Source organism: Anopheles stephensi, chromosome 3 (assembly GCF_013141755.1).
Source record: "Anopheles stephensi strain Indian chromosome 3, UCI_ANSTEP_V1.0, whole genome shotgun sequence".
Lineage (NCBI taxonomy): Eukaryota > Metazoa > Arthropoda > Insecta > Diptera > Culicidae > Anopheles > Anopheles stephensi.
In genome coordinates, this window is record NC_050203.1 from 39460832 (window position 1) to 39477860 (window position 17029).

The 17029-nt window shown below is 49.5% G+C and overlaps 4 protein-coding genes across 11 annotated transcripts; 3 read left to right on the forward strand and 1 right to left on the reverse strand.

Annotated features, from left to right (window-relative positions):
• Positions 1–5817: 5817 nt before the first annotated feature.
• Positions 5818–9785, forward strand: LOC118511962 (tubulin beta chain-like). Of its 2 annotated transcripts, none has more exons than XM_036055685.1 (6): positions 5818–6359; positions 7364–7598; positions 7669–7898; positions 8129–8296; positions 8744–9008; positions 9073–9785. In XM_036055685.1, the coding sequence occupies exons 1-6, from the start codon at positions 6303–6305 to the stop codon at positions 9462–9464; spliced, it is 1347 nt and encodes a 448-aa protein (XP_035911578.1). In that variant the 5' UTR covers positions 5818–6302; the 3' UTR covers positions 9465–9785. The 2 variants fall into 2 exon arrangements, with proteins under 2 accessions (XP_035911578.1, XP_035911579.1); XM_036055686.1 differs by lacking the exon at positions 8129–8296 and adding an exon at positions 8378–8545 and having other exon boundaries at positions 5964–6359; positions 9073–9780.
• Positions 9786–11081: 1296 nt separating this feature from the next.
• LOC118511953 (GTP-binding protein 2) lies at positions 11082–14025 on the forward strand. Of its 7 annotated transcripts, none has more exons than XM_036055668.1 (3): positions 11082–11243; positions 11961–13492; positions 13583–14025. In XM_036055668.1, exons 2-3 carry the CDS (start codon positions 11966–11968, stop codon positions 13868–13870), a joined length of 1815 nt encoding a protein of 604 aa, XP_035911561.1. In that variant the 5' UTR covers positions 11082–11243; positions 11961–11965; the 3' UTR covers positions 13871–14025. The 7 variants fall into 7 exon arrangements, with proteins under 7 accessions (XP_035911561.1, XP_035911557.1, XP_035911564.1 ...); XM_036055664.1 differs by having other exon boundaries at positions 11113–11378; XM_036055671.1 differs by having other exon boundaries at positions 11167–11365.
• Positions 13537–15519, reverse strand: LOC118511970 (evolutionarily conserved signaling intermediate in Toll pathway, mitochondrial). Its single transcript, XM_036055707.1, has 2 exons — positions 14531–15519; positions 13537–14465 (listed from the first exon to the last, which is right to left on the reverse strand). Exons 1-2 carry the CDS (start codon positions 15417–15419, stop codon positions 14167–14169), a joined length of 1188 nt encoding a protein of 395 aa, XP_035911600.1. The 5' UTR covers positions 15420–15519; the 3' UTR covers positions 13537–14166.
• LOC118511966 (RNA-binding region-containing protein 3) lies at positions 15511–16956 on the forward strand. Its single transcript, XM_036055698.1, has one exon. It carries the CDS (start codon positions 15672–15674, stop codon positions 16902–16904), a length of 1233 nt encoding a protein of 410 aa, XP_035911591.1. The 5' UTR covers positions 15511–15671; the 3' UTR covers positions 16905–16956.
• The last annotated feature ends 73 nt before the right edge of the window (positions 16957–17029 follow it).

A 17029-nucleotide genomic window follows, 5' to 3' on the forward strand; every position in this document is an offset into this window, starting at 1 on the left:
AGGGAGGCGCGGTCGAGGGTCCGGAAGAGAGAGAGAGAGAGAGAGAGAGAGAGAGAAAAAGAGAAAGAGAGAAAGGCCGGCAATAAAAGGGATACTCTGGAGGAAAAGTTTTCTGCACAAAGCCGCACACACTCACACACAGATGCAGAGGGATCCACGCACAGGAACAATAACCGCCACACGCGCCTTCGCGACGAGATTCTGGGGAGACAAAGAACAAAGCAGGCGCGTTCTGTGATGTTATTCTGCTCGCGGTGTTCATTTCGTGTTCATGGCCTACCAATTTTTTGTTGTTGCTCCTTCTTCCCTGCTTGCAAATGCGCTTTATGTATGCTGGCGTGTGTGGGCTGTGTGTGTGTGTGTGTGACTGAATGTGTGTTTTTGCTGACAGAAGCGCCCGCGCGCCCTAGATGCCCCAACAGCTCCGTCCAAGCTTTTCTTTTATGGCGGCCGACGATGGACGTGAGGACGTGTTTAGGGCAGAGAAAAATAGCCGAAAATTCATAACGGCGGGAAGACGCAGAAGACAGAGCCAGGTGGCTTGTTTGGTTGAAAATTTTATAAATTATTCCTCGTCCATTCCGAGCTGTTGTGGAGCTTTCTAGCTTCGGTGGAGGGAGAGATGGGGCAGAGTTCCACACTGTGGGATCCCGTGTTCCCGGGTATAAAAACTGTATGAAGAACTCGAACGGCTCACTGCGAGGCACGCATATGCAGAACATTTGCGCTGCAGAGGAGCGTTCGTTTGGGTGCTGGATATCACGGCGTGGCAACTCTGGCCCGCAACCCAACCCCGTCACAGAGCGTTCGTATCGACGTGAAGTTGTTTGTAGTAAGTTTTTCTTCCGTTTCTTTTTGATTTGCTATCCAAACAGAGAGCCCTATCCCGGAACAGTGCTCAGCGATCTGCCTCCTGTCATCCCAGGCTTCCTATTTTATGTCCAATGGCCTGAGTGGACGAAGTTGAAGAGGTGGTACGGGGGGATATAATCCGGCCGGTCCCATATTCTAATGCTTGAATTCTAACAGCAAACGGTCGGCGAATGGTGAAAGACGTTGCGTTGCTCTGTTGCACAGCGCTAACAGCAGCAGCAGTAGCAGCAAGAGACCCTGGTCCAAAATTTCAGCCTCCAGATCAGTGGGGCTTCAACAGCAGAACTGAGGGGTACAGGAAGGGAGAACGGGATGAAAGAAAGAGGGAGGATTTTCCTCCCATGCGCCCGCATGTATGCGTATGTTTGGTGTGTGTTTATATGTTTTCGTTTAATTTGATCTGTAGCCAACCGAGGCAAACAGTAACAGCAGCAGCAGCAGCAGCAGCAGCAACATCAACAACAACAACGGGCATGGATCGAGTTTATGTTCCGGCCATGCCTGGCACACAAAAACCGGAATGTGCTTTTCTGCCTGCAACCGTCATCAACTCGCTGCCGGTCTGCCTGCTAATTCGTTGTGTGTGCCAGCCATGAACTCCTCGCACACGCTGGTGTTGGTGCGACCGCATCGTTTGCCATCCAATTTCCCCGGTGCGGAGTCCGGGAAGACCGGGCAGCACCAGACGAGGCTGATGATGGTGTGGCCTAATTCTACCCGAATGCAGCAGTAGCAGCAGCAGCAGCAGCAGTAGTGTTTGATGGAAAAAAAGTGACGCAGTTTTCGGCACTTTACTCGCCCCGTTTTAAAGTGACACCCAGCGAGCCATGACGCTGCCATTGTGGGCCGGGGAGCCGCGAGAGTTCCGAGGGACATTAGGCAGCGCTTGAAAAATATATCTATCTATCGAATGAGCCGGGAAGAGCTAACAGACAAAACTAACACAGCCCAGAGCACAGCGGAGCAAAACTTTTTCGGTGCGCTGTAAAAACAAAAAATTATCTTCGAGAGGTTTGCGAACTTCTACTCCTGGCGAAGTTCTATTGTAGAGCAGTGTTCTGCTCACGCTATCGGGAATATGCAAGCCTGCTAGGCCAAGGAGAGGGATGAGGGTTTCGGTGGGTGGGCAGCATTAAAAGCGACTATGCTCCTCGGGCGTCATTATAAAACATCCAACAAGCTATTTGAATTAAATTAATGTTTTCATGTACTGCTGCAGCGCATTCTACTGTTCTTGCCTCTCTTCCGGTTCGCTCCCGTTTTCCCGTTCCCGGTTTTGGTGCAGGAACCGTGCTCCTTGGCCCATGGTTGCCGTCTTGGAGTGCTGTGGGTGTGTGTGTGTGTGTGACGGGGTTTGTCCCTGACGTCCGAAGGCGTGTTTCATCTTGCTGCCGTATAATCGACCATGACCAGCAAGACCGGGAGTCAAATGGGTTCTTCAGGCGGATGTGGAGCGCTTCTGCCAAACGGGTTTAGAGCGGCGGAGCCTGGCTACAAAAACCGATAGCGCTGGCCCTGAATATGCTGCTGCTGCTGCTACTGCTCGTACAAGGCAATGAATTTATTATTTATATTTTAATTTCCAGCTAGGGCGTATCTATTTCGCCCAGTGATACTCTATTGGCTTTTAAAGTCTTTTTTCGGCAAAGCAACAAGATAGCGTGTGGGGGAGATGAAAGAAGAGAAAGAAGCGAGTGATAAGAAGGGGAGATACAAAAAAACAAAACAACAACATAGCTCTGCCCGGGTTGCGAGTGAAATAAAGCAAAAGTCTAGCTAGCGGGGGGGCTTTTGATGCTTTTCTTTTTTCGCTATGTACTATTGTTTCTGTTCTTTCTTTTGGGCCACGACGCAATGTGCCGTTTGGTGTTGTTTGATTTTCCCGGAGAATACCGGCCCCAAATTGCTGCCTGCTTGCTGGCTTGCTTGCTAGGGCAATTTGCTCTAATATATAATTAAAAGCAAGCTTCTAAGAGCCTGTGCCCCGCTGTTCATCCGTTCAACCACCCCGCCCCAAAAACCGGATCCATCCGACGACCACGCACTGGTTGGAGGAAAGTTGGAGAAATCGTTCGAATTCCCTTCCCTCCGTTCCCGCCCTTCCCCTCGCCTCCTCGAACGGTGCATAACGGTGGTGCGTGTGCTGCGAGTGGAAAAGTGATTCGATATACAAACACTCACTAATGTAATAGATATCATCACATACACACACCCTTTTCGTCAATTCGCCCATTTACTGTGTGTGTGCTTAAGCAACAAGTAAAACAGCCGCAAACCACCGTACCCACGCAGAACCCACCTCCCCCGCACGCTTCAAAGTTCGCCCACGTGGACTAGTGAAAACTCTAGCTCTAGCTCGTCGCTGTCGCTCGCGGGGCTTTTCCTTTTGTGCCGTGCGCTCCCCGGGAATGGAAAGAATATAACATGAATATTATGCTCCGGTACAAAAACCCCTAGCAAAGGGGGAGGAGGGGAGGGGGGGGTGGAAGTGGCCGGGCCGAGACATTTCTTCACCCAGCTCAAGTTTGCTTTGCCCACGGTATAGTCGTCGTGACGTGAGCTCCTCCGGTTCAGGTTTTGGCGTGTGCTATTCCACCGAAAAATATGGTTCAACGGTTGAGTTGATTCGAAAACTGCTTGCGTACGTACACGCATGCATAGCGTGTGCGCATGTGCCCGTGCGGATTTCTTTGTTTGGTGGCTAAAGGGCGCACCGAGCCACACTGCCACACGGTTGAAATTGGTCGACAGCCTGATGTACGCGAGGATGTTGGCTTTTTTCCCTCCCAAATCGTATGATGCTGTTTATATGGTTAAATGGTGCAATTTTTTAATGTAGTATAAAATCTTTAGCTAAATGCTCAGTTGTAATGCTTTGCTAGACAATTCAACACAGAGGCGACCATGGACCTTCAGGTGATCGTTCGATGGAGACGCCTAATACTTTGTACGAAGGGTGTTCGAATCGTGTTCCAATACGAGAGATGTTGGTTAGAATTGGGAGTAAAACTGTACTTTTCATCTATTTTTATATTTGTAACTCTTCCTCTACATTAAGTGCAATTTTCGTTTTGAAATGTCGTCCTTTTCCTCGAGGATTAAATTAAAGTAAGAAACTAGCTTTTAAATTCATTTAAAATTAATAATTTATAATAAGTATCTGCAAATGATATTTCGGCAGTTAATATCCATATCGGTTACACAGCAGCTCTGCTAGGCAGGTAAACAAGCTCAAAGGAATGGCCTTTTTTACGACTCCTTACGCCCTCAAGCCATTTTTGCATGCAATATTGCATGGCCGCATAACCGTGTACGTAAAAGTTCAATGGAAGCTCAAAGCTTTCCACGCTACGGTTGGAATCGTGCCCATACTTGTATACAGTTATTGTAGAAAATTTAAAGAAATTTTTATTTGATTTTATTATTCAACAAACGCTATCGGATATTGCAATTTGGGTTTGACGGCAAACAAACAAGTTAAGATTTTGAATTCCATTCGTCTTTAACCCTCGTAATAATGAACATTAATTATAATAAATGATCGCTGAAAAATACTTTTGCAACACAAAACACGATGGACGACAAAAGCTCTGATCGACAATGTCTCTTTGGAAAAGATTTTACGATCGAGGTCTCTGATGGATGTTTCTTGAAAGGTGAAACGGCCTCTTCTAGACCACTCTTACCGATTCCGCATTGAATCGAACAGCTGAGTCTTTCAAGGCTTAATCTTCATAAGTTCTTAACTTAACAAGCACTGCTTCTGCTTTATGGTCCATGAACTTGATAGTAAACTTAATTCGACGAGGTAAAGTCCCGGGCTTCCTCGATCATTTGGTTCCGTGGTGTTCCATTATCCATTTACAAGACCCTGTTTCTTGCGAGGATCTGGTCGGTAGTTTTTGCAGCTTCTGTCGAATTCTAAGCTGATAGTCAACTGACAAACTTGTGATCCAGTCCACCAATCTATCTCTATTGAGCTTACGTCGGAGTTCAACATTTATCTTTGCTCAAGTTTTCCTCTGCTTAATTTTTTCATTGGCACAACAAACTCGAAAGATGTCGGTCTGTCATTTCTGGCTTGATTTTACTGGACTTGGACTTGATTGCTGGAAAGTCAGTTCTGCATATGGGGAGGCAGTTCGGATGGAATACAATCCTCGGTCCTGTCGTACGGAGACTGATGGCACTTTCATGAATTGGATTCTGAGGCTTCTTGCTATTGTGATGAAAATGTGTCAATAGCATAAATGGGAACATGCGTCTTCGCTAGTTTAAAATTAAAACAATTTTTTTTATCGTTTTGGGCATCTATTTTGGGGTCGTTTGGGCGCTAGTTAGTTCTGTTACTGTTATAGGAAAGCAAACTATTGCTTGGCACAGTTAAGATGATAATATTGCTTTTACCAAATTCTGTTAAGGCTAAAAGTGTGAAAAGTAACAGCCAAAAATTCTATTCTATTACTACTTGTCACTGTATTTTGCCAGAATCATGTTAAATCGAGAGAGATAAATCAACGTAATAAAATCTAAACGTTAACAAATGTATATGCAAACACGAATGCTGAAGCCACGAATACGCAGCATTTCAATTGCTGGGGTGGTAGGCTTACAGCGAAGGCTGGTGTAGGTGTCACTAGCGCCATCTATGGTACACTAGCGGTGATATAACAATTTCCGACTGTTACGAAATTCTCTCCACAGTTACAATTTCTCTCGCATTTTTAAATAAAACCTAAACTAAATGGAGCTAAGTGAATGTTGCAATATGCTACAACACAAATAAAAAAGTGTTTATATTGCAGGTTTTTAATTTCATTTACACAAAATTAAAAAAAAAACACTCCCCTATGACCGTCACTCGTTCCACAATGCGAATCTCCGTAGCTGAATTGCGTCTGATAATGGAACACGTGCATACACGTACACCCGAAATAGCATTATCATCCGCCGGCTATAAGCGTAAGGTCGGTCGGTCGGTCGGTCGGTCGGCGTTGGTTGGTAGTGTTCGTCGAGGTAAATATGGGCCCATAGCAGCGCTTCGGAGGAGATTGTGGTGGTATTGGTTGGACAACAACCGTTGGACACGGGTACGGCTGGGTATGTGTCGCGCGCACTGCTCACCGCTTGCGCGCTGCGTTTGTGCGTGTCATTCGTGTTCTGTTCAGTTGCTTGCGAACCGCGAACCAGAGTGCACAGCCGCGATCGTCCGACAGCAGGTGCCACAAAACGGTCCCACACTACTACCTCTTGGTGGGTGCGCTAGAAACCGTTTTTCGTTCCGTCTATTCGTTACGCCCTCCCGTCCGTCTGTCCGGCTTTACCCGCCCCCCTCCGTCTGGCGGTCATCGAGTAGAAAGTGCACGTTTTCATAATTGGATTAACAGCCGCCGACATAAGGTTCGTCTAGGTCGCTTCATTTCACCACCATGAGAGAAATTGTGCATCTGCAGGCTGGCCAGTGCGGCAATCAGATCGGGTCCAAGGTACGTGAAGAAGATCCTACACGCCTCCACGTCCGCAAGTCGGCGTGATACGGCAGCAAACGGCCAGTGTTTATCGGGCGTGTGTGTGTGTGTGTGTGTGGTTATGTAAGGTGCGGTGATATCTTATCAATGAATCATGTTTTTGGTCGCGGCCGTCACCACGGTACAAGCGCATTTGGCCGGACATCATTACCGGACAGAGGCCGCTCGACAAGAACTACGTGGCAGCATGTCAAAATAAGAAATAAACTCCGTCTCGAAAATGGTCACCCCAAATCGAATGCCAGGGCGTACGGAACGTATTTCCGTTCTAAACTAGCACCGGTATTTATAGAAACCCGTCTGGCACCGTGGTGCACGGTTTAGAGACAGACAGAGAGAGTGGGAGAGAGAGCGCACGTACATTAAAAAGCGTAAAGTAAGGTGATGATGATGTCGCACATGAAACCGAAGTGCCTCCAACTGTTTTGTTGTCTTTGCTTACCCCATTTTGCTTCATTTTTTGTCTCCGGCGTTACGCGCGATGCTTCGCTATGAGTGCCACTTGCCGCTACCGAGGTTCAGAATCATTTCAAATGTGAATGAGTGGCGTACGTCAGCGCCGATGCACGTGCAGGCTCCGGAACAGCAGCGAAACAACGAGCGCCATCAATTAAACAGATGCCCTGATGTGAAGGTCTGAACGATCAGTGATTCATTCCCAGCCAATCAGCTGATGCTCGACGTTCCGATGGACGGCGTCGTAATTGCGAAATGTTGTTCCTCGGACGTTACATTGATGCGTGTTGTTGAGTTTGGAGCGCTGTTGACGCTACTGTCCCGACTTGCTGAATGAAAGTAAACTCGATCGTGCGTAAAACAGCTTCAACCGAAGATCGAGTGATCTACGCCTGGTACCAGCGTTCTGCTACTGATAAGCATTGTGACTTATTTTCTCTGTGTGCTTTTGTATGTGCAATGTTTTTGATTCGCCTCTCCCATCCCTCTCTCTCTCTCGCCCTCAGTTCTGGGAGATCATCTCGGATGAGCACGGTATCGATCCGACTGGACACTATCATGGCGACACCGACCTGCAGCTCGAGCGCATCGACGTGTACTATACCGAGGTCAACGGCAACAAGTATGTGCCGCGTGCGGTTTTGGTCGATCTGGAACCGGGCACGATGGATTCCGTCCGTCAGTCACCGTACGGTGCACTGTTCCGACCGGACAACTTCGTTTACGCTCAGTCGGGCGCTGGTAAGGAATGCGCTTCGCACCTGTATCATATTCCAACGCGCACTGCTAACACTCTTCTAACCTATTGCAGGCAACAACTGGGCGAAGGGCCACTACACCGAGGGTGCCGAGCTGGTGGACAGCGTGCTCGACGTGATCCGCAAAGAGACGGAAGCGTGCGACTGCCTGCAGGGCTTCCAGCTGGCCCATTCGCTGGGCGGCGGCACCGGCTCCGGCATGGGCACGCTCTTGATATCGAAAATTCGTGAAGAGTACCCCGACCGCATTATGAACACATTCTCCGTTGTTCCATCGCCGAAGGTATGTTGTGCGGGGTGGGAAAATTTGCCGACCGATCGGATCGAATCGATCGAGTCCTTCAAAGTGATTGAGTGCATCGGGAGAAGATTCGAAGCTGATCACACCGACTGGTCACGCGCACGGATCGAGAGCGTAACACAAGCGTTCTGATAATCTGTTTTCTGTTGTGTGCCCCCCCATCCACGCTATTTTTCTTCTTCTGCCCTGTTCCGATCGGATTGCCACGCCAGGTATCCGATACCGTAGTGGAGCCGTACAATGCGACGCTCTCCATACACCAGTTGGTCGAAAACACGGACGACACGTTCTGTATCGACAACGAAGCTTTGTACGATATCTGTTTCCGAACGCTTAAGCTAACGTCTCCCACCTACGGGGACCTCAATCACTTGGTATCCGTAAGTACTGCACCCGTTTTTGACCACATTTCTTCCCTTTCCGCCCCCCGCCCCTCTCGACTCCACCCCCCCTGCACGTAGGTGTCCGATGTAGTTTTGGAGCCATACAACGCTACCTTATCGATGCACCAGCTCATCGAAGCGTCCGATCAGACCAACTGTATAGATAACGAAGCGCTGTATGACATCTGCTTTAGAACGCTTAGGATCTTCAATCCTACCTATCCCGACCTAAACCATTTAATCTCTGTAAGTAACACGCCCGCCACCTAGGTAAGATGAGTCCCCCGGAACCGGATGGCCGGTTCCGTTGTGCGTTCTAACAATTGTGTGACAGCACCAACGTCCCTTAAAAACTGTTGTCCCATTGTGCTGTCCCGCGAGCGATGCGCTATGTCGCTCGGTTTAGCACGCAAGCTAACGTTTTCCCCGTCTAAACCGTGCTAGGTTACGATGTCGGGCGTTACGACGTGCCTGCGGTTCCCGGGTCAGCTAAATGCTGACCTTCGCAAGCTGGCCGTCAATATGGTGCCGTTCCCGCGACTGCACTTCTTCATGCCCGGGTTCGCACCGCTCACGGCTAAAGGATCCCAGCAGTACCGTGCACTGACGGTTCCGGAACTGACCGCACAGCTGTTCGATGCCAAAAACATGATGACCGCGTGCGACCCGCGCCACGGTCGATATCTGACGTGTGCGGCCATCTTCCGAGGTACGGTTAACTGTGTCCTTGCCTGCAGCAAAGATAGTAGCTAACGTGAACGATCATCTTGTAGGCACGATGTCGATGAAGGAAGTCGATCAGCAGATGCTGAACATTCAAAGCAAATACAGCAGCTACTTCGTCGAGTGGATCCCGAACAACGTGAAGGTGGCGGTGTGCGACATTGCGCCGCGCGGCTTGAAAATGTCGGCCACCTTCATCGGCAACACCACGGCCATCCAGGAGATCTTCAAGCGCATCTCGGAGCAGTTTACCGCCATGTTCAGACGGAAAGCGTTCCTGCACTGGTACACTGGCGAGGGTATGGACGAGCTGGAGTTTAGCGAGGCCGAGTCGAACATGAACGATCTCATCTCCGAGTACCAACAGTATCAGGACGCTGATGTGGAGGATTACGACGAAATGGAAGAGATTCCGGAGGAAGAGCAACAGCAGCAGGAGTAGCGTTGCCGGCAGTCGTGTTGTGATTGTTTTAGCGTGTTTGTGTTCCTATTTCTAGCAGCAGCAGCAGCAACGAGCGGTGGTAGTTCAGGTGGCCATCAGGACCAATGAATTTTAAACAAGCAAACCAACAAACAAACAAACGGAAGCTTTCAAACCTTCATTTGCAATAGAGAAACCGGGTAGCCGGGTTTCTTGAATGTGAAATTCCAGTACATTAGATAAGATTGTATCATTTGAACCAACAAAAAAAAAAAAGAAAAACAGATGAAAAACCACAATTAATGGGAAAAAAAATAAAAAAGGGGGAATATTGAAAGAAAACCGAGGGCAAAATCATATGTACTTTAGTGTGTGTGTGTGTGTGGGGCACGTCTTAAGGATAAGATAAAACAAATCTCCTTTCACATCTCCCAGCCCAGGGTGTTTGTCACACTTTGCGTCATACGGTTTTCCTTCTGAAATGTTGCCCTGTTTGTCATACCTATCCACCTCCCCCTGTAAGACTGCCAGAACATTCAATCTTCTTATCAATTGCTACATGCACGTCTGTTTTACTGATACGAGTGATTTTTGTTATCTTCCGCTGTGGCGCCCAGCATTGACTTTACTCGTGTCCAGCTAGAGAAATAGAGAGTTGGATCTAATTATGACCATCTATTTAGGGGTTTAAAGCATTTAAAGGTGTAATATATCGTACCCATAATAAAGAAGACTTGCATGTTTTTATTCATACTCAATCCATCGACTCATGATGTAAATGATGGGCGCGATTTGGATAAGTGGTGATTGCTTCGGATATGGCAATCCTCTTCTGTAGCATTCTGATTTGTCCTATGATCTATTCATCCGAATTGATGTTCTTAGCATGCGCGAAGTGTGTAACATAGGAAAACGATTACGGACCTTTATGCAACAAATTCGAAGCAGTGTCGATACAGACTGGGCAATCCAAAGTCTTCCATTGATCTAGCGCGGTACTGTCCGGACGCGGAGCGATTGATTGTTACGCCCGTTTTGACTGTGTTGGTATTGTTCGATATGTATGAATTTATTTGTTTTCCGTTTATTTGCAGACCCCTGGCTACACTTGCACACCGGACGATGTCTGGTGCATTGGTTGCTTTGAATTGGCATCGCATTACATTACGCCACTCGTTAGTCGAGTGCACTGATCAGTTTTTTTATTGTTTGTGTTATAGCGGGCGTTTTATTCAAAATAGCTCAATATGCATTTCTTACATTATGCATGCTGTCTGAAATTTTACGAATTGCTTGTCTGCTATCTGCTTAAGAAATTTGTCCTTTTACCAAGTGAAAATCGCCACTAGCGGTTCTATTCAGAGTTACCGTAGCCCTAGAACGTCGCAGTTTGCTATGCATTATAGCAGATATTGTGTACTCCTTTCTTTAGCAAAGCGACGACAGCGTACCCGCAACACACAAATCGAATCGAATAAAAAAATCGAAACAAAGCTTTTCCCGCGCTACAAATCCTTAAAATCACGTGCTGGATTTAAAATTTTACTCGCGATTGTACAAGTATTTTCACCGGGCGCTATTCGGAACCCGAACACCGCGACGCTCGTTCCGAAGTTTGACAGCAAAACGGTAACTGTCAGTAGGCGTGCATCAGTGTGTGTGTGTGCATGTTGGAGGAAAAAGCCATGCATGTGTGCGTCGAAACATACCTCCTTCGGTATACACACTTGGACAAAAAAAGGGCAAGAAATATCAAGTGTAAAAATATCGTATACGTGTGGAGCGCACACGAATAATAGGGTAGGTGAATTTCAGTACCCCAGAATTGTGCTTGCAGGCCATTTTTCTTCGAGCGAGTGTTGCCCCATCCGACTATTGGTTGCTGCGGGCGCGAAGGTGCCGCGAATGTTCAAAATTTGAAGGTGCATTGACTCGGTAGGCTGTTTATTGGTGTTGTGTTGATGTTATAAAATCACCCCGTCTGTTTATCAACAAAGAAAATTTTCTATTTTGGTACGTTTGGTTTCTTCTTGTGGCCGTTTGCTTCGCCCTCTTGGGCACCGTTGGCTGTTGTGAAATAAGAAGACGGTTGTGCTGGCCTGCAGCGCTGCGGTTGGTACAAACGAGCTTAGAAGCGCTGCTTCTTTGAATTGGGAGGGATTGCAACAAAAGTGAACGTGCCGTGCCGTTGTGTGTTGATAAATAATTATGACGAAATCGATTTCAATCGGCTGATGCAAAGTGGTCCAGTGCATTGCAGTAGCGAAAGTGTATGAGAGAGGGCCTGACTTACTGCTTCGAGCCTGCCTGAAGGTCGTTTGAGGCATTTTTTTTATCTCGGGAGAAATAAGTTTATATGCCAACCCATATATGCACTAACCCGAACGTTTGGTGTTTCTTTCTTCCCTTTTGCGGTAATCGGACTATTCTTGGAACAAAAACCATAAACCAAAAAACAAATGAATCACCTTCCGCGCTCTCGATGGATGGACCCACTGTACACTTCTGCTCCCACAGTTTCGATGGACTCATTTTTTGACCTCTTCGACCCGTCCCCATCGTCGGGCTCGAACAGCGACTCCGACCTCCGCAACGGGAACGACGACGATAGCAATGAGCAGATCGACACCATAAGCCAGCTGCTGCACCACCGGAACGGCGACAGCAGCACCGAGCTGATGCTGAAAGGCATCGATTTTAACCGTGGCTTTCTGCCGCCGGAACCGCAGCTCGGTAACATTGAGTACAAACTGAAGCTGATCAATCCGTCGAAGCAACGGTTCGAGCATCTCGTGACGCAGATGAAATGGCGGTTACGCGAAGGCAACGGGGAAGCCATTTACGAAATCGGGGTATCGGATTCGGGCCACCTGCACGGGCTGAACGACGCCGACATGACCGTTTCGTTGCACACGCTCAACCAGATGGCGCGTAAGCTGGACGCGTCGACCAGCATCCTGCGACGCAAGAGTCTGGCCGACCACCGGAGCGTCGTGGAGGTGCTTGTACGCAAGATTCCCGACGATCAGCACAACATCGAGGTGCGCGTGGCCGTGCTGGGAGGCGCGGACGCCGGCAAGTCCACCCTGCTCGGGGTGCTAACGCAGGGCGAGTTTGACAATGGGCGCGGGCTGGCGCGGTTGAACATGTTCCGGCACATGCACGAAATACAGACCGGCCGCACGTCCTGCATATCGCACGAAACGCTCGGGTTCGATGCCGAGGGCAGCGTGATTAACTACAAGTACAACGAAATGATGACGGCCGAAGAGATTAGCGACCGCTCGACCAAGCTTGTCACCTTCATGGATCTGGCCGGGCACCGGCGGTACCTGAAAACCACGGTCCAGGCACTGTCCGGGTACTGTCCGCACCATGCGCTGATTGTGATAGCGGCCGGCAACATTAGCAATATGACGCGCGAGCATCTGGCGATCATCCACGCCCTCGACATATCGTTCTCGATCATCGTGACGAAAATTGATCTCGCCCCGCCCGAACCGATCCTGTTCGAGCTGAAGAATTTGCTCACCGCGATCGGATACCGGAAGGTGCCGTACTTAATTAGTAATCAGGACGATGTGCTGAACGCGAACGCGCACCAGAGCGTGGAACAGATTGTGCCCATCTTCTGCGTGTCGAACGTAACGGGCGAAGGGCTGGACCTGCTGATCCAGTACCTGTACGTGCTGTCGCCCGGCATAAGCAATGCCGAGAAGGAGCGGCTCGAGCAGCAACCGATCGAGTTTCAGATTGACGAAATCTTTCGCGTCGCCGAGGTGGGCACCGTGGCCGGCGGGTTGCTCTGCAAGGGCGTACTTACCGAGAACAGTCAGGTGAAGGTGGGCCCGCTGCAGGACGGATCGTTCTTTTCGGTAACCGTGCAAACGATTCACCGCAATAAGGCACCCTGCCGGGTGGTGCGTGCCGGCCAGAGTGCGTCACTGTCCTTCAACACCGTCGAGCCGATGCCTGCGCTGCGCAGCGGCATGGTAATACTGCCGGACTACGAGAGTAGCGATGTGGCCTGTGGGTGCTTCTTCTTTCAGGTAGGATTCGACCCTGTGCTGTGGCTGTGGGGAATCGCGAATCGCACATCTTATTCCGGGTTTTTATTTGCTTTTTTCTTTGCTGTGCAGGCACAGGTGTCCGTGCTGTTTCACGCGACACGCATCTTCAAGGGATTTCAGACTACCGTTCACATCGGTAGCATCCGCCAGACGGCCATTATCGAGGGCATCATGGGTGCTGGCGACACGGGCATAGGTACAAATCAATCCGCCTCGGTGCTGTTCCGCTTTGTGCGCCACCCGGAGTACGTGCGCCCCGGGATGCGGATACTGTTCCGCGAGGGCACCAGCAAAGGCATCGGGAAGGTGACGCAGGTGTTCCCGCTCAAACAGACACTCAACCCCACCACCGGCTAGACTAGACTGTGCCCTTACTCTCTCTCTAGCACCGGGGTAACACCAACGGTGTGTTACGATCCCGTATATTACTGTAAAAACGATGTATGAATTTACTGAACTTAGCAGCGTGTGACGATTGAATTGGAAATAAAATTTCTGTGATTTTAAACATATGATCGGTTGCGGTCGCATTTTGGCGAGGTATGGCGCGCATTCTGTGTCATCTGTGAAGGTGCTGCTGACGCCAGGTGTTACATCGGTTTGGGTTTGAGCTCTATTTATAGCAACGGTTTACAGTGGGGCGATACACGCGCCTAGTGTTGCACTGTGTTGGAATCTGCGTCGCTAACGGTCACCTCGGTCGGTGGAGAGGTAAATTTAAACAGCACCGCGAGTGAGGCTAGTGCTGCATTGCCCTTCTCTTGCTCTAGCAATCGGATCCAAGACAGAAGCGAATCCTTCGTCGATGTTCCAGTACAGCAGATGGCGTAGATGATACCGTCGTCTTGCTCGTGGATGGATCGTCGTCGTGTGCTCACAGCCGATCCTGCCCGCTGCCCCTTACGGAAGCGCAAATCTAATCCGACGTAGGGATTGTGCAGATTGCTCACATCTGTAAGCATGAAGTAAGAGCGCAATAAGTGTTAGGGAAAGGAACCGTGTTCCGTTCGTGCTTACCGTCCGGGTCCTCGGTTTGCTCGACGGTTGGCAGGGGTTTTGGAGCGCACTTCAGCACGTAGTAGTTGATGCAACGGTTCCGCAACCATATCACGAACGGGCCCTCTATGTACACGGGTTCCTGTTTGCTGTGGGCCTCCAACAGTTCCGACTGCTCCACGCTTTGCCCGCTAACGACCCACGTATGGTCCAGCGCGTTCTCCACCGCCTTCGTATCGAACACGTCCACTTTGCTGCGCGGATCGATCGAACACATGCGCTCGACCGCTAGCCGGGCCAGCTCGAACGTGTCGTCCGGCACCGGGTTCGGCAGCAGCCACGGAGATAGATTTTTAAACTTGGGCATCCAGTACATCATGCGCCAGTACTTGCGCACCGGGTGTCCCTTCTTGCCGAACACGTTGATCAGCATCGCTTCCATCTCGTAGTCGGGCATGACCCCATTATCCTCCATCTGCTCGAGCAGATCGATGATGCACTGCTGTTGGCGCGGGTAATGCATGAACTCTGCCTGGAAGATGTTGGTCGGTATGAACTTGCCCTTCGGCATCACGTCGATCAGTGCCTTGTACACGGCAATATCCTTGTTCACGCCGAACTCTTCCATGTGGCGCAGGGCGGCGTAGATGAACTCGACGTGATTACGCCGGTGAACGCTTCGCTTCTCGAATATCCGCACCATCTCGATGTACGTTTGTTTGTCCTTTTTCGCCGCCGATTCGAACAGGTTCGTCCGGAGGATGAGGCTCCTCTTATCGTCTGGGCTCTTGCCGTCCTGCCCCAAGTCGTCCTTCGGCTGTGTGCTGCACTGCCTGGCCGGCATCGTGCCCAATCGTGCCGGAAGCTGCAGTATCCTCGCCGCATGCCTTAGTTGTCTCGTTAGAAGCATCGCTGTGTTTAATAAATATTTCCTTTAAATCTACTCTTTGCACAGAACCGATCGAAAAGTGCCGCAAAACAGTGTGCCGTGAAAATGGCATAACATGCATGCTGTCAGATGGAATCAAGGTAAACAGTAGGCGCGGTGCTCGTTTGACAATCAGCTGCTGCTGGCTGATTGTGGTGGTGTTGGTGTTGGTTCGTTTTGTTTACATTTCTATTCCATACACGCTGGTGGAGTGAACCAGAACGCGCGCCCAGCATGAAGCCGATTACGCTAAGAATTTTCAATTTTCCACCCATATTTACCAGTGTCGATGTGCGAGAGTTTTTACACCTCTTCGGGTTGGAAACGGATCGTTTTATCAAACGGAGAAATACGCACGGTGCGATTGTGAGCGTTGACAACGAATCGGAAGTACGCCTAGTGATTGCGCGCCTGCATCAGCTGCAGATTAAAACGCACCGATTGAAAGTAGAGTACACTGGTGAGACTGAGCCCTCTAGCTCATCAGACTGTTCCGTTCTGAAGGACGCTGCAAGGAGTAGGACTAGGGCCATGCCAGGGGAGCCCTGTTTTTCGCTCGGATATGACTCGTTCCCACCGCCACATCTCTCTTACCGGTATCCAAAGTGTACGCCCGATATCGCAGCAAACATCGTCGCAGAGCTGGCCTCGAACACTGCACTTTACTACCAGACGCTGCACTTGATGAACAAGATGAACCTGAAACCACCGTTTGAAAGTGGCCCAAATGCCGATCCAATCGCTCGCGTAACGGAACGACCGGAAGGGGATGGCCTTGCGGCTCAAACAGCTACACTGTCGGACGAGGAATCGGAGCTAGAATCGGACTCAGAACTGAACAGTGCAGGGAAGGTAAAAGTGGCTTCCAGCTTGCTGAAGCGCACCATGAAAGTAGTCAATTACGACCCTGCGCCGGTAGAGCCACAAACTGTCGGGAAGCCACAGAAAAAGGCGAAACTAGAAATACACATTTCTGCAGCTTCACTAACCGCATCAGATGGAAATATTCCTCCCGGCGATCCTACACCGGTGGAAACACCGGAGAAGGTAGCATCCTCGGCGGAAGCCCGATGCCCGCCACCTTTATCCATCGATACTATTTTAAGCAATCGAATCCCAGACGAGCAACGCAAAACGCTGAACGTTTTCCAACACTACAGCGCAGGCGAACCTACCAACAAGCTGTACATTAAGAACCTTTCCAAGCACGTCACGGAACAGGATCTGCTGTCGGTTTTCGGCGCTTTCTTCCCCGACAAAGAGGTTCAAACAATCGATGTAAGGCTGATGAAAACGGGAAGAATGAAGGGTCAAGCATTTGTTACATTTGTTCCTCCTGCTGGCGATGGTGTCGAAACGCCTGATGGTGGCATATTTGAGGCATGTGTAGAGCGTGCACTGACTGCAGTTAACGGATACATATTGAAGGACAAACCAATGGTAGTTTCCTATGCAAAGAAGACGTGAGATAGGGCCACGAAAAATGGGTACAGAAATAAATAAGAAAATTGTACATACATTCTCCTTTGAGCGGCGTTTTTGTGCATGAAAAATGTTGCTATCGATTGTCCAGATAGAAATTCAAAACACTC

What these genes read in the sequence shown, in the direction of transcription:
- LOC118511962 (XM_036055685.1), top strand. Translation starts at nt 6,303, where the DNA reads ATGAGAGAAATTGTGCATCTGCAGGCTGGCCAGTGCGGCAATCAGATC. An exon ending in GCAATCAGATCGGGTCCAAG is followed by an intron (nt 6,360 to 7,363) that starts GTACGTGAAGAA and finishes TCTCGCCCTCAG; the next exon opens with TTCTGGGAGATCATCTCGGA. An exon ending in GTGTGCGGCCATCTTCCGAG is followed by an intron (nt 9,009 to 9,072) that starts GTACGGTTAACT and finishes ATCATCTTGTAG; the next exon opens with GCACGATGTCGATGAAGGAA.
- LOC118511970 (XM_036055707.1), bottom strand. Translation starts at nt 15,419, where the DNA reads ATGCTTCTAACGAGACAACTAAGGCATGCGGCGAGGATACTGCAGCTT. An exon ending in GCAAACCGAGGACCCGGACG is followed by an intron (nt 14,466 to 14,530) that starts GTAAGCACGAAC and finishes TCATGCTTACAG; the next exon opens with ATGTGAGCAATCTGCACAAT.
- LOC118511953 (XM_036055663.1), top strand. Translation starts at nt 11,678, where the DNA reads ATGCAAAGTGGTCCAGTGCATTGCAGTAGCGAAA. An exon ending in AGTGCATTGCAGTAGCGAAA is followed by an intron (nt 11,712 to 11,960) that starts GTGTATGAGAGA and finishes CTGCTCCCACAG; the next exon opens with TTTCGATGGACTCATTTTTT. An exon ending in GTGGGTGCTTCTTCTTTCAG is followed by an intron (nt 13,493 to 13,582) that starts GTAGGATTCGAC and finishes TTTGCTGTGCAG; the next exon opens with GCACAGGTGTCCGTGCTGTT.
- LOC118511966 (XM_036055698.1), top strand. Translation starts at nt 15,672, where the DNA reads ATGAAGCCGATTACGCTAAGAATTTTCAATTTTCCACCCATATTTACC.